Source organism: Buteo buteo, chromosome 6 (assembly GCF_964188355.1).
Source record: "Buteo buteo chromosome 6, bButBut1.hap1.1, whole genome shotgun sequence".
Classification (NCBI taxonomy): Eukaryota; Metazoa; Chordata; class Aves; order Accipitriformes; family Accipitridae; genus Buteo; species Buteo buteo.
Genome location: NC_134176.1, coordinates 20473092 through 20496009, shown reverse-complemented (window position 1 = coordinate 20496009; position 22918 = coordinate 20473092). Strand labels below are relative to the sequence as shown.

Genomic DNA, 22918 nt, shown 5'->3' with positions numbered 1-22918 from the left:
AATAGATTACTCCTGTACATATGTGGCAAAAATAGCATTGGTATTCTTCACTGAAATAATAATGCTGTCTTAACCTCTCCCACTGATGACAATTCTACTGCTCTCCCTGTCTTAGACTTACAGTTTCATATTGCCTTTGATTCTTTTCATTCCCTTTTCTCACAGTACAGATGACATCTTAATGATACCCTACCCTTCATCTTTCTTATCTTGAATAGAGTTCAGTCTTTCCTCACTATTGCTAAGAAAGCTGCTGTCCAGACTTTCACTCTGCCATTTTTCTATTGCTAATTTCACTTTTCCAAATCCTGAGTTTTTCCTTTTCCAGGGCATCCTAAAGATGACAATGATGAAACTAACAGATCTCTGCTGTCTTTCTTCCTCTCCTGCTAATTCAGTCATATCTTCCTATCTCTTACCACATTAGGGTCGACAGTATTCATCTGCCTCCCCTGCAGGCTCCACATAGCCTTTAGTAAAGTTCTGATTTCTTCATTCTCTTTTATTTGTTTTCCAAACTCTTCAAATTTTCCACCTTACTGTATTTGGCATTATTGCACCTACATCATGCACTGCCAGGAGTGTCCTGTTTATCCAATTTCTATTCTCCTTCAAATCTCTCTTTAAAATAAACTCCTTACAGTTGTTCTGCAACCCATGCTTATTAGGCAGAGCAGAGTCCTGGTCCATCAGATGAGTCAGTAGCCAATATAATCACATTTGCTGGGATCAGAGCTACTTTTTTACACACTATAGCTTTCCGTGGCATTCTTACACTGAGCTACTAAGAACTGACTTACTAGTGCAGAAAGATATCATTTAAGTCCCAGTTGCACTGCCCTTCTTTTCATATATCTTCTTGAAAATGGAGGACAGAAATGTACACCCTTATTCTACTTGTCTATGCCTTTATAATCAAGCTTGCCTTCTGCATTGGTCTCTTTGAATGAAAGGACAGAAAAAGCAGGAACTGCAGCAGTTTTTAAACACTCTGCAGGCAGCGTCAGCTTAATTTATACTGAGTAGCTGATGCTGAAAATTTTTCCAACAGCCATCAAGGGATGATCCAAACCTGATACCTGCATGAAGACATTTGAGACTCAGCTCAGTTGTCCCATATATAGGTGTCCAGTGCTGCTTGAGGTGTCTCGGGTGAAGTGAGAAATTCCATGGCAGGTGACACAGGACCTATGGAAGACTTGAGCCCCTCTGGAGCGGCAGGTGGGGAATATCAACGGTCTGTAGATACCTCTAATGGGAAACTCAATTGAGTCTTCAGTGTCTGTGAAGAAGCGCAGGTAATACTAGTTTCCTCTGGTTGTAAAGCGCAGAGATAACCTTATTTCTTAATTGATGTGATCTGTGTATGATGACAGGCTGTTTTGCTCCCTCCTAATTGTTTTAGCATTTGATTGCAATACATATGCTCTTCTTTCAATAGCAGATCTCAGATTGCTTTAAACAAGTTAATTATATTTCACAACACCATTGTGCATTAGGGAAGTATTAATATTCCCATTTTGCAGTCAAGGAAAAAGGGAGGAAAAGAAAGGGTAAGTGGCTTACTGAAGGTTAAACAGTAAATCAGTGACAAAATCTGAAGAGGAACTCCAGACTCTCAACCACAGCTTGAATTCCCCACAGACCACTAACTCCCACGCTAAATGCGATGATGATAATAAATGCATGATTTTAGGGTTCCAAACTGCAGAAAGCCATCCTACACAAACAATGTCTTCGTGAAAGGATGCAGGAACTTGTATCAAAACTTCAGAGCTCCAAAAGGTCAGTGTAGAGATAAACATCTACCTGGAAATTCAAGAGGCTTTGACAATCCATATTGCTGCAATGACAGCAAAAAAACTGTACGCACGAAGGATGGAATGAGACTGAACTCCATTTTCTACCTACTAAGAGCACCACCAAGACAGACATCCTTCCCTTGGAAAAGATGTCTCACGATCACCCTGCAAGACAGTCATGCTTGGGGATAATTTTTGAGCATATTGGAAACAGTCTCATCTACCCTTCTTTTCCACCAAGAAACAGCAATTTTAAGCAGATAATTCATAGGAAAAATACTGCAATTACTGTAACATCCAGATGTCTCAGGATGAGGGACCCACTGTGTTTTAGGTACTGTATAAAAATACATGTGCAAAGAGATTATAATAAGCAGGGACAACAGGTGGTTGTAACAAACAGCAGGAGCAATGCAGGAAAGAGGAGAGATGAGAACAATTACAAGAATTAATGTCTTCATATGCTGTTATAAACCTAACATTATATTCTGAAAAGTATAGATGGGAAGATGTATGAAGTATGAAACTAAAAATCTAATCTTTCACTAATTTCAGTTATTATTGCTTTACCTGAATCGCACCAAATGGGAGAAGCAAAAATCAGTGATAGGCAGATCAAATGTTTTATGATTGTATATATCTAGGTTGATTCCACCAGTAACAAAATGGCAGGCTTTTGGTTTTTTTTGAATGTAAGGCCAGGTAGTATGAAATTCTGCACCCCTACTCAATGTGTCCAACTCTCCCTAAAACATCCTTGCAGTGTCTGCTTGGGTTTTTTGCTCATTTTTTACCCCATTCACCCACTGTATATGAATAGTATGGTTTTTTAATCAATATATATGATATTCTAGGACATATTTCACATTGGATTTTTAGGGACAAGTCCCAATGACTTTTGGGATGGAGTTTGATCTGTTTGTTAATGGGGTTAATATAGTTTGATTGCCTGGGATAGTACGGGACTTCAGCAGAGAAATCTGGACCTATATACTTCCAGGTTGATGAAATATTTAGTTTATCTAGAAAACACACTCAGCATTTACAGGGAATACACAGATATACTCTATACCCAAGACAAGTGAAGATACTACACAACAGGATAAAAGCATCCTTCAGTCTCCATGCCCTGTTCATTCCAGTTTAATGGCTGAGAAATCAGCCTCCCATTAGCTGTCTGTCAGACACCATCCCTCATGTCAATTCTGTTCTTTTAAATCTGTTCTCTCCACAAAGTCTTTCTATGGTATATTGATCTTTGCTGATGTGAACTGAGAAAACCAGTTTTATGCCAGAGGAAAGCTACCAGCAGACTCCAATCTATTTATCTATGTAAATATTTATAGTTCAGTCAGCATTATGGAGTTTGAGCATTAATTCATTTCAATGATTATCAGTCTGACCTGGGTTCAAACCAGCAACATCATCAGTCCCAAGCCAGCCATATCTTCACAACAAGGGCCCTGGCCTCTAGAAATGTGTATAGTTTCTAGAAAATATTGCCTGGAATAATCAGATCTAAACAATCTTTGAGATACTATAGCTCTCACTTACATTGTTGGACTGCTAGCTTGCTTGCCAGGAACATCAGTTGATGTATTTCAAGTACTGTTAGCACAAGTTAGCACAATTCCTACTAGACAAAACTGTGGAAACTGCACGTTCTCTGTCTGACAACCAGAACAGAGAATGATCATACAATACGCACTGAAATGAGCTTGGTATTGGAGTGTGAACATTAACTGGACATGAGCTCTGCTTTTAATACTTAGGACTCTGTATCTTTGCACCACTAGCTTTCTACATGTTGATCTTTGTATGTGAGAAAAGCCACTTCAGTTCTTAACTCCAAGGATATTGCACAGGATGCAAAACATAACATCATTTTTCACATGTACATGCAGGGAACAGACTACATATGTGAATGTAAATCAAATTCATTTTAGGGCTTTAAGTCATTTTGTGTAGATCTTTGCTAACATTTATATCTACATAAATATATTTTCATTTCAAAAAGAATGGAACTCTGATCTACTTTGTCTTCTACCCACATCACTAATTCTTCAGTGGGACTATATAAGTACAGTGTCATTGCACTGTTCCTCTATTGGTTAAAGGATTGGGCCTTAGAGAACTTTTCCTAACCAATTTGCCTTTTTCCATTCCACCAAATTTTATCTATTTCCTGAGTCCCTTGGAGAATTAGAAATTAACAGGTTTTGCTTCCTTCCTGGCTATACATTAGCATCCTTGCTGCCTGGCTAATGAAGTCAAGACACTGAGGGGAAATAACTGGTAGGATTCTGCAGTCCTTAGCAGGGATTCAGCTTGGCAGAGAGGAAACCTGCTGGGTTCGAGATCTTTTACCTGTTACGATACTCTCTGGTTTTGGACACATCAGTAAATTGTGACCAACCACCTGTTGGATCCATATGCTTTAAAGCTGATTGCCAAGCAAAGGAGCTGCATACAGAATGCCATCAGTACCTCCTGTGTGCCTTGCCAGGGGAAGGGAGGAAAGGGCTTTTTGCATTAAAAGACATTTTGCAATACATAAAATGAATTAAAAGGAAGCAACAGCAAACACACATTCAGAAAAGCACCTGGGAAGAGCAAGTTTTCACCACATGGAATTTTGACCCTGGGATAAGGAATATACTGTTATTAAAATAATCAAATCTCTGTTACAGCTGCTATCCATGTGTTCATTGTGAAGCTGAGGGCGGAGGAGTCTGATGTGTCGATTTCAGCCTTCACCTAATTAAAGATGTAGTAAGGCTTAAACTAAAGCTTAATTGTGTATACTATTCAAACAGCACATCAGATCTGCTCAGCAGAAAGATGTCTGTTCTGCTGTATTCCTTCTACACAGGCAGAAACTGTTTATGTTTCATTTTGTAGATGTGAGGGCATGGAAGATGACAGACAAATTAACCACTAAAACCAAACCTGCGGAATAAAGATGAATAATCAAAGCCCATGCTATCACTTCATACTTCCTGCAAGCACTGCTGTACAGTGACTGGCTGCCAGCAGTTCTGCTGCAAACCTGAGCATATGGCTTCAAGTTGCTCTGCTCCTGTACCGATGCACAGAAATATGACACATGAGTATACAAATTACCAGTAGGGTTTTTCTCAGTCACTTCTTCTGTAGGTTGCATATGAACCTCCTCCCCATGCCAGGAAAGGAGAGCATTTCATTACGGTTTATTTTAAAACACCACTTGGATCGTTTTATTGAAATGCACTGCACTGGCGTAAATCTCCTTCCACCATCACACAAACACACTCCCCAAGACAGACTCCAAACCTAACTATAGAGTTAATCAAACTATCCACTTGGGCTGATCAATTGTTAACAGGACAGAGTGAAGAGTGTAAAGGTCCCTTTGGGCTCCATTATTTAATGTGTCTTTTTATACCATCCACACTACAGGTTACATTGCAGCAGCATTTTGCTCCAGTCGCTTGCCAACAAACATGTGCCATCGAGGAGCCCTGAGCAAGCAGTCACATCTGTGTCCACTCCTGTACCACCCATTTAACAGAGACAATGATCACTAGAAACAACAAAGGAGCCACAGATAAAACAAACAATGCTGTCAGCCAGAGATCACTGCCATCCCAGGCAAGTTTGCCATGAAAATACTCAAGAAAAAAGGAGGGGAGGGAAGAGAGATATCAATATAGAACTATAGAACTTACACCTAGAAGAGGTTTTACCCACGCAGCCACCCAACCCCACATCTGAGGAGCATTTTCTAACGCCTTGCTAGGATTGAGCAAGAAAGACCGAGCGGCGCACATGGGAAGCAGACAAGCATCCAACGTCTCCTCCCACTTGGAGTCAAATAGTCTCCTACAAGTCACTAGACACAAGGAATAATAACGATTGTTATTACGATAGTAATGATAGTAATAGAGAGTCACCAACCTTGAGGATCCCAGTTCACCTGTTTTCTTGGAGTCTCAATTGGAAATTTCATCGCTTCCTTTTTGCACAGGGAGGAAAAAGAATTAAATGAATTCCCAACCTTCCTGTCTCAATGCTGCAGTCAAACAAATTAATTTCAAATTATAGGGAGCCTGCGCTGTTTGACTGAGGGGAACTGGTGGTTGCCAAGGAAAGAAATACACAAATAAATCAAAGAAGGTGGGGAGGGGCGGGGAAGGGAAGGGAGGGGAGGGCAGTGGAGGGGTTTGTACCGGCGAGGTGAGGCGGGGTGCGGGCGCCCCAGCACAGAGACGGGGAGAAGGGACGGAGCGAGGGCGGGAGAGGGTCTGGGGGGGCGGCAACAGAGCGGGCCGAGACGGGCAGCGGGTGCGGGGTGCCGCTGGCTCCCGGCGAGGCTCCCGCGCTGGCTCGCCCGCTCCACCTGCAGATGTCGGGGAGGCGGGGGCCCCGCCGCGGCCCGGCCCCGCTGCTGCGCCCACCTCCGGGGGCAGCCGGGCTGGCGAGCCCGCAGGCTGGCGAGGCTCGGCCAGTCAGCCGGCCCCCCCGCACCCCCAGGGACCCCTCCCACACGCGCACGCACCCTCTAGCCTCAGCCGCCCCCCGAAAACGAGCCCACCGCCCTTCAGCCCCGGGCACTAGAGGGGTAACAGAAGTCAGCCATGGGGGGGGAGCCGCGGCGGCGGGGCTGGGCCGAGGCTGGGGACCACCCCGGCTGAATGCAGCAGCAGCCTGGCTCGCCGAGGAGAGCCGGAGCAGGAGGAGGAGGAGAAGAAGAAGGAGGAGGAGGAGGAGGAGGAGGAGGAGGAGGAGGAGGAGGAGGGAGCCACCCTATAGCTTTGGAGGGAATTCACGGAGCCCCTCTCTGCACTGGCTGAAAAGGGGGGTGGGAAGAGGAAGCGGGGGGAAGGGGCTGCGAGTCCCTTTGTGAGAGGCGGTGGCGGGGTGCCCTAGGGAGGGGGCAGGCTCCGGCTGGTACTCACTGGGTATCCTTCCCCGGGGGAGGATGCGGGCTGGTTTGGCGGAGTTTGCGGCCGGAGACGCGCTCGACTAAGCTACGAGCAGCAGTAGCGGCGGCGGCAGCACATGGCAGGAGTACGGCAGCATCCAGAGCCTCTGCAGCGCGGGGGGGGGGGGGGGGGGGGGGGGGGGGGGCAGGCGGCCGGCCGAGCCCCCGCAGGCTCTGGGGAGCCAGGACCGGGCACCCCGAAGAGGTGCCGGAGGACTCCCGCTCCCCTTTCTGTCCCCGCTGCTCTCCGCGCCGCGGACAGGGATAGACACCTCGCGTCGAGGCAAAGGCTGGCACGGCAGAGCTGGAAGATGTGGCCGGGCTGCGGGGAGGGGGCGGGAGGGCTGGGGGCAGGAGGCTGGAGGCCTCCCGGAGCCCCGCTAAGCTCTCGGGGGCCTTCGGGGAAAGGGAGGACGCTTGGCTTTACCTTGTGCAATTACCAGACACTCGCTGCTTTCCAAGTGTGCCTTCTCCCTCCTCTCCCTCCTGCTCCAGGCTTTCCCTCAGACCCAGAACAGGCTGGTAACACCAGAAAGGGCTCCAGTTCCAGTTACAATATAAATGCCCCAGCTCCCCCTCCTTAGCCAGGAAAACAAAACCCCAGCCCCTCTGGGGGCCTGAAGGAAGACTGTGTGAGGTTAACCCTGTCCTGCCTCCCCTCTTCCACCGTGGAAATCGACTCCTTGTGTGAGGGGATCGTTCACTGGGGGTGGTTTAGGGGAGAGATCCACAAATTCATGTGGGTCAGGGATCAGAGACCCATATCAGAATCAGTCCTGAAGTCCACAGCCAGGACCTTCTGAATTTTCAGGAAACGTGGCTGTGATCTAAACCTGGTGCCTGAGACAATTTGTCCCCTGCTTTTTGCCCTGTACTTTTTGCTCAAATGCCCTGTCTTGATTTCCTATCTGTTGCTCAGATCTTAGCTAACCTTGTAGGATGAAAGGGAGAAATCTGCCCTGGTGAAAAAAAAAAAAAAACAAAACGAAAAACAAAACCCAGTCCGAAATGTGTGGCTCTCCTCAGGAAACTCTTACTGTGGAGGTTGGCACACCCTTTTCATATCCACATTCAGAAGATAAATAAATACATCCATGCTTGTCCACACTCTTTGTTCAACCCTAAACAGGAAGGGGAAATCAATATTCGCGAATCCACACCTTCATTTGGTGGTGGTGTGCAAGGTCCTGTAAAGCAGTATGTAGTTTGAAGAAACCAGATGGAAGTAATGCAGCAAGTTTTCTTGGGGGGAGGTGCTGGGTGTCTCTCCTTTCCCTAATCCAAGCACCCCTGTGGCTCTTGTTTTGTGCTGTACAGGAGGAGGCGGGAGAGGCTGCTCTAAGGAAGGACATGGTGAGAATGATAATGAGCCTGCTCAGTCAGACTTGAATTTGAGATGATTGCAATGATGACATCAGGAGCACAAGGTATTTCCACTGCAAGCAAACCATGATGCATTCTGAACAGGCTTCGGGATTCCTGTTGATGTTACTTCAGCAAATTGAATGGAAACAAAAGTGAGGGTAGGCTTTGCTAATTGTGCCGTGTGATTGCTTGAATCATGGTTGGGAAATCTTTTAATGATTCCAATAACCAAAAAGGCTTCAGAGAAGGCTTCTGAACACCCAACAAGATCACTTATCAAATATGTATCAATAAAGAACTATTTATGTATTTATACACACATACATATAACATATATGCATGTATATAACATTTCCTCAGCATTCAAAAGAGTTTCCAGTTTACTGGCATCTTCCTTGTACATTACTGGGAAAAACTAACATACAGACATATATTACTCAATTGTGTCACCCTAACCCAAGCAATATTTTGTCTTTGTGCCATAACTTTCAGCAGTTAACTGATGAGGTGGGTATTGTGCCACAGACATCTATCCACTGAGAACTCACCTAAGATCACCAAATTCAAACGGGCCACTGAAAGGCCAACAGCATTAAATTCCTGCTAACATATGCAGGAAGTCTACAGTCTAGAGGAGAAATCTTCAGGTAGTTCATTACCAGAAACACATCCTGATTGTTACTGTCTAAAGAAGAGGAATTCTCATTTGGCCATATGAATCTTTTATTATTAAACTGATCTTACAGAGACATCTCATATTTGTTTGACTTACAGTAAGACTAAGTAGATAATAATGACACCATACTGTATTCCTGTTTTTTGTATCCTCTTAATGTTCCCATATTCCCAAAAAGTGTCTGTAAGCTCTACATAAACATTTGCTTTAGCTATAAGTTTTAAAAAACTTGTGGCAAATCAATTGTGATCTGTCAGGTACATAAATGCATGATATCATGTAATTGTTTTCCAATTTTTTACCATGTTACGACCACAGAAATCTTGCTCAATTTTTTCAATGCCTCAAACCTGCAATTTTAGCTAGTGGGCCAATTTATTCCCAAAGTAACTCATTTAAAATCAATGGGGTTACTCCAGAGATGGATTTGGCACAATGAGCGCATCTTTCACTGACAGCACAGCTGTTGCATAGAAACGTAACTATTATCTTATGCAAATAAAAGGCCTTTCACCCCTCAGTGATGTCGAATTCTCATGATAGGGAGAACTGGTGCCTTGAAGCGATAGTGTTTCAAGCTGTTACTCTGTCAACTTTTATAAGCGAAGTGGATTCAGTAATGTTTAATATTTAAATGAAAGACCACCAAGAAAAGAACACTAAATATAGCATGATCAATCTATTTTAGTACCTACATAAGAATTTTCAGGACTCACTTTATATCAGTAGTTTATCAGACTGATTCCTTCTCATTTAGGGCTCATTGTTCAGACTTAATGTCCTCAGAGTTGGTGTTAGTTGAGAATCAGTGCCTTATAGGAATGGGTCTGTGACAGTCACAACACAATAGACAAGAGGCTTTCTATTACAAGCAATCTCACTGAAAGCAAAAAAAAAAAATGCTAAGCGCCCTTCTACTGTTCATTAGTGTCCTGGTTTCGGCTGGGATAGAGCTAATTTTCTTCATAGTAGCTGGTGTAGTGTGTTTCAGGTTTAGTATGAGAATAATGTTGATAACACACTGATGGTTTTAGTTGTTGCTAAGTAGTGTTTATACTAAGTCAAAGACTTTTCAGCTTCTCATGCCCAGCCAGCCAGTAGGCTGGGGGTACACAAGAAGTTGGGAGGGGACACAGCTGGGACAGCTGACCCAAACTGACCAAAGGGATATTCGAGACCATATGACGTCATGCCCAGCATATAAAACTGGGGGAAGAAGAAGGAAGGGGGGGATGTTTGGAGTGATGACATTTGTCTTCCCAAGTAACTGTTACGCGTGATGGAGCCCTGCTTTCCTGGAGATGGATGAACACCTGTGTGCCGATAGGAAGTGGTGACTGAATTCCTTGTTTTGCTTTGCTTGTGTGCGAGGCTTTTGCTTTACCTATTAAACTGTCTTTATCTCAACCCACGAGTTTTCTCACTTTTACCCTTCCGATTCTCTCCCCCATCCCACCGGAGGGGAGTGAGCAAGCAGCCTTGTGGTGCTTAGTTGTCAGCTGGGTTTAAACGACGACAATTATTAATATGGCATGAGTGATTTAGAAGCTGTTCTGATGTAACTCAAAGAAAGCCATAGCAGAACAGATGAATAAATAGCTCTTATACCTACTTAAATCTAGTGAGTAGGAGTGGAAAAAATGCATTGATAGTACATAGAAATTACCTGTAACTAGTATGTTCCATTTCTTGGATACACTGAAGAGATGAGACACGGTTAGGTGGAAGTCTAGACAGTCCTTGTGTCATCACCTTGTAATATGCTCATTGTGTATATAACTATTCAGTTTATGGTTAACTATATGGTTGTTTGAAATCTGGTATTTCTGATTGTGAAGATCATTATTCATTCAGTTTATTGCTACAGGAGTGCTGTTATTTACACCCAGACCAAGAGAGCCATAGAATAACCCAGGTGAAGTGCATCCCAAGTGAACAGGATGCACTTTAGTGCTATGAATTTGGACAGGATCCAGTGCAGAATGCTTTTATAACTTCTTTATTCTCTAGAAAACTTTCTGTCTAGGAGGACATTTAAAGCCTTCTCTCTAGGATAACCTGAAGACCTTTTTCGCAGATGATTTTCAGAAGCTTTAGTCTAGTTAAGAATCAAGAAGTTAAGTAAGAATCAGGACTCCTATGCACTGTGCAAGGAAAAGCAACCTACTATTTTTTATGGTCTTCTACTGCATGCAGTTTCTTACCACTTTTTAAGTCATAGCATGCAGTGCTGTGTCTTCATTCATTCAGGGATAAATCTGCAGAACAGAAAACTTGCTTACTGGCAGAGAAGGTTTCAATGAAATCAGTGAGTCTATCTGAGGCAGCTACACCTCAGTAATAACCTTTGCCAGGATAGTATCTTCTCAGATCTGACCTGTTTGAGTTACCACAGCCTGTCTGCAGGTTCCTTTGGCCAGTGACACTAAACAGAATACACTATGGATCCTGCCTCTCATATCCTAATACATCATTCATATTTTCAGACCCACTTTAGGCATCCACCCTCTAAATGCCGGAACAGGAGAGGAGGTACCTGTTTCACATTTTGTAATCATCTTCTTCATCCTCAGTTCTCTTCTGGTAAACATTCCTCATTAGCCAGACTCCAGCATTCAGACACCTGTTACATCAGTCCCTTTGTATGGCCAGCAAGGACTACAGTGGAGTAGTTACCTCACTTTTTTATTCTATCTGAAAAAGTACGTGCACATTATTAATGTAAAAGTATATTGTAGCATTTTTTTTTCAGTAAAAGATCTGCCACATAAAAAAGTATTAACTTAAGCTGCATAGCATTGAGTCTCTGTCTGAACCCACTTACATCTGTTTCACATTAGTTTAATTTGACTTCAGTACAATTACTCCTGAATCTTAGTCATGGGAGAATTACAATCTGGCTCTCAGTTTTTCCATTATGTCCCTGAAGAATCCTTATAAGATCAAAGGCTGATACCTGACAAAACCAGCAAGCCTGATTAATAAAAACAAGCCACCAAATTCATTTTATAGCAGTACTATTCTCTTCATGTCATTTTTTTAAGATTTCTTACTAGATAGGTACATGATGCTTTACCTTAGCAGGCTGATAACCTTCCTCTATATTAAACAGGAAATTTGGGGGTAAGCTTTCGGAGATACCTATGTTTCTTTGCCATTCCCACCAGCAGCAGAGTCACAAAGGAAGGGTACACGCAGAAGCCAGCCCAGCCTGCTGACGGCTTGCAGGACCCTGGACAGTTACGCGCTGGCGGGCAGCCCTCTCCCACCCGGCTGTCCGTTTCCCCGCTGCTCTCACCGGCACCGGGGGGGCTGCGCGGCCCCCTGGGGCTGATTGCATGGGGGAAACAGGCGATGCAAGAAAACACGGGTATGAGCCTCCCTGGAGCATGAGCTTCCCGGCCCCCTGTGAGAGTTTGGCCTGCCAAGGCAATGCAGTGGCAATGCAGTGGCAATGCAGACTTTGTGAAAGACCGTGGCAGCAGGCGCAGGGGAAGAGTAGCACACAAAATATCCAGAGAGGGAAAATGAGGGGCAGCGGAGGAAGGGCAGTCAATATCAGGAACATACTGATAGAACTACGGGCAACCATGCTAGTGACAAGGTAAAAGGGGAATGGGAAAACCCCAAAGCTTGTGATACGAATGAAGGATTGGGGAATAGATGGCCTTGACTTGGGAAGGGTAAGGATAAATGCGTGGGACACAGACTCTTTAGCATGAAGGCAGAATGGGGGAAAAATGAGTGGAAGTGTTTAATGCACCACAGAAATATATTAAATCACACCTGCACATACAGGAGTCATTCAAGGGGTAGTATAAAATTGCACTACTTGAGTAGATCAAGGAAAATAGAGCAAATAACACAGTTTTATGTATATGCTTGTTGCTCTAATACTTTTTTGTTTAATGCCTCTAGGTGTAAGAAATACACTTACAAAGCCTTGTACTGAGAACACACAGGGATCTTGGACAAGACTTCAGATTATTTTCTGTATTGCTGCATAGCCTGACTATTTCCTTCTTAATCTGCAGGAGTAGTAGAACTAATTCAGCTACGTAGAAGAATGCTTATCCTGTACTCTGACCTTAGTTCCTGCAGACATGACAGCAGACTTATCAGCCAGTAGGGCAGGGTCAGGGGCTGTACACACCAAAGACATTAATGCTGGTCTCAGAAGCATTGTCTTACCACCCATTTTACTGAAAACTTTCATCATTTCTTAGAATCAAGTATGCCACTAACTGCAGCTGTTCCTTTCAGTGTTTTTCAATGCAGTGTATCATATCAGCAGCCTATTAAATGTGGGGATTAATGCAGCTATAGAATAACTAAAGTAGGAAGGAACAGTCTGCACAGACACCATTCACTGTGACCAGTTCTCCTATAGCTTTCACTTGTGCCGATTTCTTTTCTACTCTGAACAGCAGGGGAAGAAAGAAGCTATACTGAGCATTTAAAGGGCTGACTACAACTCCTGCATTAATCATCATCACTTTTACAGTACTTAGAAGAGCTTTACTACTTTCTAAATTAGGTAACATATTTCTCACATGGCTGGTGTAGTAAGAAGCTGTTCCCAAAATGTGAAAGCAATGGTATTTAGTATGGAGCTGTGGAATAAGGAATGAGATGAGGCTTCCAATTCAGCTTCACTCCCAGCACTCTCACACACCTTCCCTCAGCTTTGTAGCCCAGGACATGTGTCTTTTCAGCCACACAGATTTAGAACTTTTGCAACTAGTAGTTTAGCCATTGTTTGAAAGGCTAACACTCTGAATAGCCTGGGTCTCTGTATCTGCACACCACTGGCACCTTCAGTGCTGGATCTCCCAGGGGAAAATGACTTTGAAATAGGATGATATTTCAAGCAAAATCAAATCAATAAATTATTATTCTGTTGTAGGAAGAGTGGGGGCTATGTTCTGAGTGTAAATTAGAAATCATTAATTATAGGAACAGTGTGCCAGGCACTATAATAACAATCAGGAAAACAGCTCATGACTGAGTGTCTTAATATACCAGCAAGGAAAAAGCTATTCCTGCATTTCTGAAGATGCGTAGCCTAACAGTAGGTGCATCCCAAATTGAGTTTCTACACAAATTGTACATGCACACACATACAGAGTCATGAAAAAGAAATAAAAATACAACCCTAGTGGATTTGGTAAAAAAGAAAGCAATGAAAAGACTAGATTCATCCTAGTATACAATGTCACCTTCTACAACAACTACCATGCTCCATTTCATTAGCTGTTTCACAGTATTTTATGGGAGAAGATGTAGTGGAATTACAACAGTTTAGATGCAACATGGCAAGAGACTGCAGTGTTATTCACACATGGCATACTCTCAGCAAAGTGAGAAGCTCACTGTGAATCAACCCATAGGCAGTGGCTTCTCACAGTCAGCAGATCTGCTACAGCCTACAGACCAACAGGTGACATGCATTTCATTCTGCTACCTATGAAAAGAAATATGTCACTATATATAATTATAGTAAGATTCTGGACTATATGTATTCTGGGAATATAAAGGCAATAAAGAGTTACATGAGTTGGGAATTGTACTGAGATAGGGTATCTTTATGCTGAAGAATGGAAAAATGTAATGTACATTAACTTCCTAAGCTAACGGTTGCAGGTTGTCTACAGGCAGTCTCCATTATACATTTAAATTTTGAATGCACACATTCTTTAAACCTTTTATGAAGTAATTCAGATACGCATCCTTACAGCTCTAAACCAGCTGCAGTTACTTCTGTATGTAATACATAGAAAAGCCTTGAGATCTGTTTAAAAGGAACAATATAAAACACTATATATATTTTTACACCTTTACATTGTATTTGTCTATAAAGATCCCATTTAGTAGTTCTAATCTGCTTCCTTACTACACAAAATAATGTGTTGCAGGTAATCTCTAGTTCCCAGAGACTTAACATGGTGGTTGAACAGTCAGATCAAAATTACTTGTATTACAAAATGCATGTACAACTCAGTTAAGCACTCTGGGGTTTTCTTCTTTTTTTCTCTTTTTATTGGCACAAAGAAATAGTTTCACAAGGCTGCCTATTAAGGGAAAGACCTCCCCCTCATTTAGAACTCTGCTTTGAAATACTAAAGAGTGTTGGGGATTGGTGACTGGTTTATTACAGCAGCTGTCAACCAAAGCTTTCAAAAGTGACAAGTGATTTCCATTCCCAGCTGAAGACACCTTGAAAAAAACAGTTTTCAGACAGCACTGAGTATTCACTCTGAGAAAAAGATGCCCCTTTAAAACATTTCCAGTTGACCATTCAAGAATTCAGGAATCCAAACCAATTAGTCCTGATCCATAGTTATAGATGACTACAGCACAAGTTCCCAAAGGTACTTAGGGAAGCAACTCTGATTGAGTCAATGGCGGTTAGGCACCTAAATATCTTGTGGATCTCATTTTAAGCACGTACCACCAAATCCATCAGTACTGTAACCACATTAATTAACTTAAATTAATTAAAGAAGAAAAGAATTTAGCACAGAACTAAGTTGACAAGCATTTTGAGTAAAGGAAAGCGATGGAATGAATGAAGGCTCTGTCACCATCATAAGTAGCTATCTGCACAGACAGTGGTAAAAAGGGACTCCATTGTAGAGTTCAGAAGTAGGGCAGAAGTGTACATTTATGGTGCAAGTTTTCTGAATGCCAAGTTGGAACTCAGAGCTGCTATGGTTATAAAAATGTTGACAGAAATTTGACTCTACTAACATTAGATGCTGCTAAATATATAAACAGGCATGGAAGTTTGCTATTACAGGTCCTTGCTAGATAGATCAATAACTTGCCTTTGCCAATGCCTGTGCTTGATATTTCAAGGAGAAACAATACAGCTAATTCTATTTTCTTTAGAATCTTCCAGCTGAGTATCTGAAAACACTCTACTAGCAAAAGTGAATCATGGAAACCTTTTAGAATAAATATTATTATGGCCATTTACAGATGAGGTAATTGGTATATAGAATGGTCTAGCATCTCATCTAATTTCATGAGAATCCTGAATACAGTGAAAAATGAAAATGAGATTTTCCAAAGCCCAACTACTTAATCAGAAAAAAAGGGTAAGTACATGACATAAGAACCCAGACTGGTATACTGAAAAATATTGTTGATAAAGAAATAATATAAGAATCAAGATATATACATATCTGTTACTATCATTTTGCTTGGTAAAAATATATCTTATTCCAGCAGTTTATTCCATACAAAATCTTTGCATAAAACCACCCTCCCTCTCAATTACCACAAACATCTATAAATTATACATGCTGGCTATTTGGGTTATAAATCAGCATTTCATATTACTTTCTGGCAATACAGCATCCTCCTTTAATTATAATAAATATCTCATTCTTGATTTTTTAATAGTCCAAAAAGAATAAATCACAAAGGCTCTTTAATTTTTCATTTTGTGTAATCACAGAAATCTATAGCTGTCAATTTATCCCTGTATGTCAATTTCCTTTTTCTCACTCCCAGAATTCTCTTTCTCTTTTCAATCCTCATTCCACTGTCTTGAGAAGTGGCCAAAACTGAATGAAACACAGATATGTTCACTAAAGATCTATTTCAGCTTTATTTAATTACAAAGCAAACCTTTTTTACATTATCTTCCATGCTTTTCAACATTGTAATGCATTTTGTTTCTCTCATAACTGGGTAAAGACATACACTCAAGGCAAACTACAGAAAAGCTGGGATCCTATTGTTTCCCCATTTCATGTAAGAAATTCACGGAAGCACTGAAATCAGTACTCACTTAAGCTGTGACAAACTCTAAAAAAAATGAGGTGATATTTGGTATTGGACTCTTCCATAGTTTTTTTCTGCTTCAGATGTGTGGCATCTTCATGGCAGATAGGATCTGGTTTGGTTCTGCTTCACTCTGATTTGGGATGGATATTTTAAAAAGTGAGGTTTTTTCTTTTTTTATGCAATGAACACAAAACAAGTTTTGAGATATAGTGAGTATGTGCTTTGTGCATGAAAATTCTCTAAGATTGTGGCTGTTTGTCACAAAATTTTCCAAAATTAATAATATTTCAGTTTTGGCTTTAGGAATTATATCATTAAAACAAACATCTATTTTTGGCCTACTTTATCCTCTACCATGACATTCATTATTCATTAATCAGGGGTTAGTAATAAAAGGCAGTCAACTTCCTTTTGTTAGTTGTTGTTTCTGATTCACACACAGTGGTAGGAGGAAATCCAACTGTTGCAAACATTGGATACACAACAGTCCGACAGCTCATAGCATCTTTAGAGCTGGAGAGGCTGCCATGGGAACTGACAAAAGTAAACCAATATAGCTATACATTTCATTAGTTTGGAGAAACAAGTTTTCAGATCAGTAACACTGCAGCAGACACCACACAGCAAACATGAGCTAGTTACCAGTAATATAATCCTCAAAACCTACTGAGATCCAAAAGAAATAGCCAGTGAAATCTTCAAATGAAAAGAAAATTATCAGTAGCCAAACAAAAGGCAATCTAGCTCTACTTTCAGCAAATAAAATGACAATCATTTTTTCTTACACACAAAGAAAAAGCAGCTGAACTACCCCTATCCCCATTTGTACTTTGTAAATCAAAGATTTCTGCTACTGTCTTGACTTTTACTAAAAGAACCAATTTTTCTTCAGTCATTTCCAAAGCAGCAAGGAAAATATCTTTCTATATCTGCAAATCTAAAGACAACAGTCTTACAGGGAGCCTTGCGTTCACCTCCATTTTGTTTTGATCATGACTGCTTTGTTTTCTGTGTCATCTTCCTTCTCAGATATTTTATTCCACCTTAAAAATTGCTAATGTTCTTAAGGCCAAGAACAACTGAGGCGATTTAAAACTTGCATTAAGCTTTAATCAATCAAGTAATTTGTGTCTTAAATTGCTAACTCCTCAGTCCCTAGACTTAGAGATATGATTAACAAACACCATTAATAATCAAATTACTGCACCTCCAGTAAAGTGAATAGAAATTCCTTCCCCATAACTTCTGCTGAGGTGGAAAGAGCCTGCTAATATTTTCTAACTCATGGTATTAATGTATAGTATACTGGGTACTTACTGAAGAGCGTGGTGCCTTATGGTTGTCAGGTGTCTTAGCCCGTCATGGATGAAGGTGAGGACAGTGGTCCTTATCTGTCAGACAGAGTGAGCTTACGAAGTTTAACAACAGAATGAAGTTTCTCCAGAAATCCTTCCATAGTTCTGAGAAAACTAAAAAAAGGCAAAGAGAATTGTATGGAGGAGAGGAACATGACTAGCCATAACCAAGCTACCAAGCTCACAGTGATACCAAATAACTGGAAAATTGTGAACATAATATCTGTAATCTAGAAAGGAGGACAATGACCCAGGTAGTCACAGGCCTGCTAGTTTGACCTCAACACTCTTCAAGGATATGTTTTAAAGAAAGCAGAAACCAATGGCAAGTAATTAGTAAATGCAATAAAGCCTAATAGGTTTTATTAACCAAATAGAACCTGAGAGGTTCTTGAGATGCACTTAGCTAAAAGGGAGACAAAACTGGTTTTCTTGATAGGTAAACTACAAGGATTGGAGAGAGGTTACTGGTGATGATGCTGGAAGACCTGTCTTGGAAGTCTTTTGATACTTTCACAGTACATTTCGTGAAATAGCTAGTTGTGCATATTTATAATGTATGGAATGTGGGAATGATAGAAATTGGAAGGTATTGCCAATACTGAGAAGGAACAGGTTATGGTTTGGAAAGTTTTTATTAATACTGCAAATTTGTGTGGTACAGCTTAGAACACAGTTAGTATTAGCAGCAGCAAGTGCAAAGGCATGCACTGGAGGACAAAGAAGAACTGTTATTATGAACAGCAGATGACACAGGAGGAAAGAGACACAGGAATGTTAAGTGAACATGGGAAGTCTTGGAAAATAAAATTCATATGAATCAGGTAAATGTTTCTAGCACAGATCTTACTAGAATATATGAAGAAAAACATGCATTGGGGGAATGGAAATACTGATTTCTGAAAAGTCAATAGATGAGCATGAGACAAATACTGGTACAATATTAACTGAGTATACACTGATCATGAATTTAAAGGTTTCTAGCTATGTAAGGAATTGAATTTTTGAGCAAATTTTGAAGAGGGCTGCAAGAATAAAAGCATACAACTTCTAAGACAGAGATTGAACAGTTTATGTCAGAGATTTATATGATGATGTTGTCTGTCATTAAAGAAACCATTGTAACACATTAAGACTTCTCCCTATCCTAGTCCTATTTTCCTTTATTTCTACATTGTAGAACTGATTTGCTTACTCAGAGTAAATTCAACCCCTTCTAGTCTTGCTTGGAATTGTTATACTCCACTACAGACATTCATGTTTAATATTAAAAATCACTGGCCCTACTGGCTTCTGTGACGTTAGATTAGGGATAAATACCATTCTGTGTTTAGGTCTCAACTATACCATGTAATCTGCAGTTTCAATATTTATTATTCAAAGGATAGATGTCATTTCTGTTTCTATTGATGATAAACACAGTGCAAAAAGACTCATCCCAAAAACACAGACAAGCACATGAACTTAAGTGTCTCCATTTTTACTATGAACTATGAATCACATTGAGGTGATTTAGACTGCAACCTGCTCAGGCACCCAAATTGGTGTACACAAGGTCACACAAGTCACTGACAAAGCTATAAACAGACCCTGAGCATCTTGACTCTTGAACCTGTGAAACATCCATCAAACTGAAGTCCCTTTCTTATCTGATGTAACATATTAATGGGAAGGAAAAAAAAAAGGCTTTATACCAAATCTTAAAACAGTAAAATTTGGGTTCTGTCTAAATCTGAACATGGATATTCCTGAATTCTTATCATGACAGTAACAACATGCAAATTTAGTAAGTAGCAGGTGTTTTCCTTGGAATATAACTTTCAGCTGAAGGGAAGTCCTAGACAATGTAACAGAAAGTACTTATGACAATTCTTCCTAGGAATTTTTTTTTTGTATTAATGAAATGATTCCACAGAAAAATTACTCTTAGAGGATTTCATTGCAACAATTAAACCTCACATATTACATTTTGATTCCTGCCATTTTCTTGCCCATTGCTTTCTTTCACACATGGTTACAAGTGCTTAACATGATGTTGGGAATTTCAGTTTATTTCTAGTAAAACTGTATTTCACATTCACGCAGATATTGAAAATGCATCAAAGTGCTGTGGAAAATCATAATATTGTATTGTCTTTTGCAGGCAATTCTGAAGCTGCCCTTGAGAATTCTTCTTCTTGACCTTGGCAAAGCTGGAGGTACTCTCTTCAGAACATAGGATCCCATTTGTTCAAGCATGTGCATGGATTAATACACTCTTAGGCAAGACTCAGCATGCTGTAGTAGCTGTGTAGAAGGTGGGTGAGCCACACAAAATACCACACTGACATTCTTCTGTCTGCCTGCCATGGACTGGGTAGACGTAGTCAATCCATCTCAGCCTAAGCAGGAATAGCTTCACTGGATTTAATGGAGTTGTATCATTTATATATGTCTAATCTGAGTCCTAAATTTCTGATATTGAACAAAATATTAAAAATATGTTTTCATCCTGTTTCTCATTAATTACTATGAGTAAGCATTTCCATGTGGCACAATAGGTAAATCTATTAGAAAATAAAGCATTTCTTATGGTCTAGAAAACTGAGTTATGATTTTTACATAGTTTTTTTCCCTTTAAAATTCCAATTACTCAGTTAGTTACTTCAGTCTGCATTCTTTAATACCTAATAGCTCAAGTAAAGTAATGAGAAAAGGCCAGCCCTCAGCAGTCAGCCCTAATAAAGGACAGTTTTTCACATACAAGCCTCCTGTCTGCAAACTTTCATGGGAACAGTAGATAAACAGAAAATGGCACAGTGTAAGAATAAATATAAGCAGATCTTGAGTCACCCCAGCTACTAGGTTTTACATTACAGCTGAGAATAAAATCTTACACAATTTATAGAGGTTTCTTCCTTGCCACATTTAAAAATACTCTTGTATCATGGGGATAGATGCATTAGAAGACTCTGTATAGAATCATAGAATCATTTAGGTTGGAAAAGACCTTTAAGATCATCAAGTCCAACCGTCAACCCAACACCACCATGCCCACTAAACCATGTCCTCAAGTGCCACGTGTACGCGCTTTTTTGAACACCTCCAGGGATGGTGACTTCACCACTTCCCTGGGCAGCCTGTTCCAATGCCTGACACCCCTTCCAGTAAAGAACTTTTTTCCTAATATCCAACCTAAACCTCCCCTGGTGCAACTCAAGGCCATTTCCTCTCATCCTATCACTTGATAGAAGAGACCAGTACCCACCTCACTACAACCTCCTTTCAGGAGGTATAGATCTGAAGAGAAAGAATAGTTGTACAGAGCACATCTGCACAGCAGCTTCCTGAAGGGTTTTGGTAGTAGGTATTCATACTGCAGGGGAGACTTTTTCTTCTAAGCTGATAAATATTATGGCGGTTTAACACTGTGTTCATAGAAACCTTATGTCATGACACCAAGCTGAGGAGGGAGGGTTGATCTGCTCGAGGGTAGGAAGGCTCTGCAGAGGGATCTGGACAGGCTGGATCGATGGGCCGAGGCCAATTGTATGAGGTTCAACAAGGCCAAGTGCCAGGTCCTGCACTTGGGTCACAGCAACCCCACGCAGCGCTACAGGCCTGGGGAAGAGTGGCTGGAAAACTGCCTCGTGGAAAAAGACCTGGGGGTTTTGATCGACAGCCGGCTAAATATGATCCAGCAGTGTGCCCAGGTGGACAAGAAGGCCAATGGCATCCTGGCCTGTATCAGAAATAGTGTGGCCAGCAGGAGCAGGGAAGTGATCGTCCCCTGTACTGGGCACTGGTGAGGCCACACCTGGAGTCCTGTGTTCAGTTTTGGGCCCCCAATACAGGGAAGACATTGAGGTGCTGGAGCGTGTCCAGAGAAGGGCAACCAAGTTGGTGAGGGGCCTGGAGCACAAGTCTTATGAGGAGCGGCTGAGGGAACTGGGGCTGTTTAGTCTGGAGAAGAGGAGGCTGAGGGGAGACCTCATCGCTCTCTACAACTACCTGAAGGGGGGTTGTAGTGAGGTGGGTGCTGGTCTCTTCTGTCAGGTGGCTGGTGATAGGATGAGAGGAAATGGCCTCAAGTTGCAGCAGGGGAGGTTTAGTATGGATATTAGGAAAAATTTCTTTACTGAAAGGGTTGTCAGGTATTGGAATAGAGTGCCCAGGGAAGTGGTTGAGTCACCATCCCTGGCAGTGTTCAAAAAGCATGTAGACAAGGCACTTGAGGACATGGTTTAGTGGGCATGGTTGATGGTTGGACTCGATGATCTTAAAGGTCTTCTCCAACCTAAATGATTCTATGATTCTATGATTACATATTCCTACAGTTCCTCTCATCTTCCTTATGACATTCCCTCTTACTTTAAGTTAGCTTCCTTATTGCATTCCAAATTACAGGGTATTAAATACTGCAGTTTTTAAGACATGGACCATCTCCTCTGAATTGTTTCTGCATCATCTTTCCCACTGGAGCCCTAGCTTTACAAAAATCTCTGACTACTGCTGCCATACAGGCAATAACAAAACAACTAAATGCGTTGCCATGAAGAAAGGGAAAGAGTTTCCAGCCCTGCCAGAACACATAACTTTCCATCATTTAGAAAGTTGAAATGATATTTCAAGACTGTACATGATTTTAAATAACTCGAAGAACAATATGACCCAAAGAACACACAGCAAACATGAGGCAGGAAAGAACCTACTATTCCTTCTGGAAAAGTATGCTTTTAAAAAAACCCACAACTATTTCAGCAGTTAAGTCTTTTCTGTTTTCCCCTCACACCAGCTGCACAAGAGCTAATCCAATTGTTTGACACAGGAATTTCCTACGTAGGTAGCAAAAAAACCTGCTCAGGAAGCCTGTTTAAATGCATTTAGAAAGCACTGCCTCCTCTTATCTTTCAGGGAAACCTTTTTCTTTCCAGAGAGTGGTAGAGGAATGGATTGCAAGGTTAATGGTCTGAACACACCAGCT

General features: G+C 41.4%; 1 protein-coding gene across 1 annotated transcript in view; it reads right to left on the bottom strand.

Moving 5' to 3' along the window:
* Nucleotides 1-5878, bottom strand: part of KCNK10 (potassium two pore domain channel subfamily K member 10) — a 67004-nt gene extending 61126 nt beyond the window's left edge. Inside the window, exon 1 of the mRNA XM_075031081.1 lies at nucleotides 5739-5878. Coding sequence (XP_074887182.1) covers nucleotides 5739-5790 — 52 coding nt within the window. The 5' untranslated portion in view covers nucleotides 5791-5878. The remainder of the gene's footprint in view (nucleotides 1-5738) is intronic.
* Between the last annotated feature and the right edge of the window lie 17040 nt (nucleotides 5879-22918).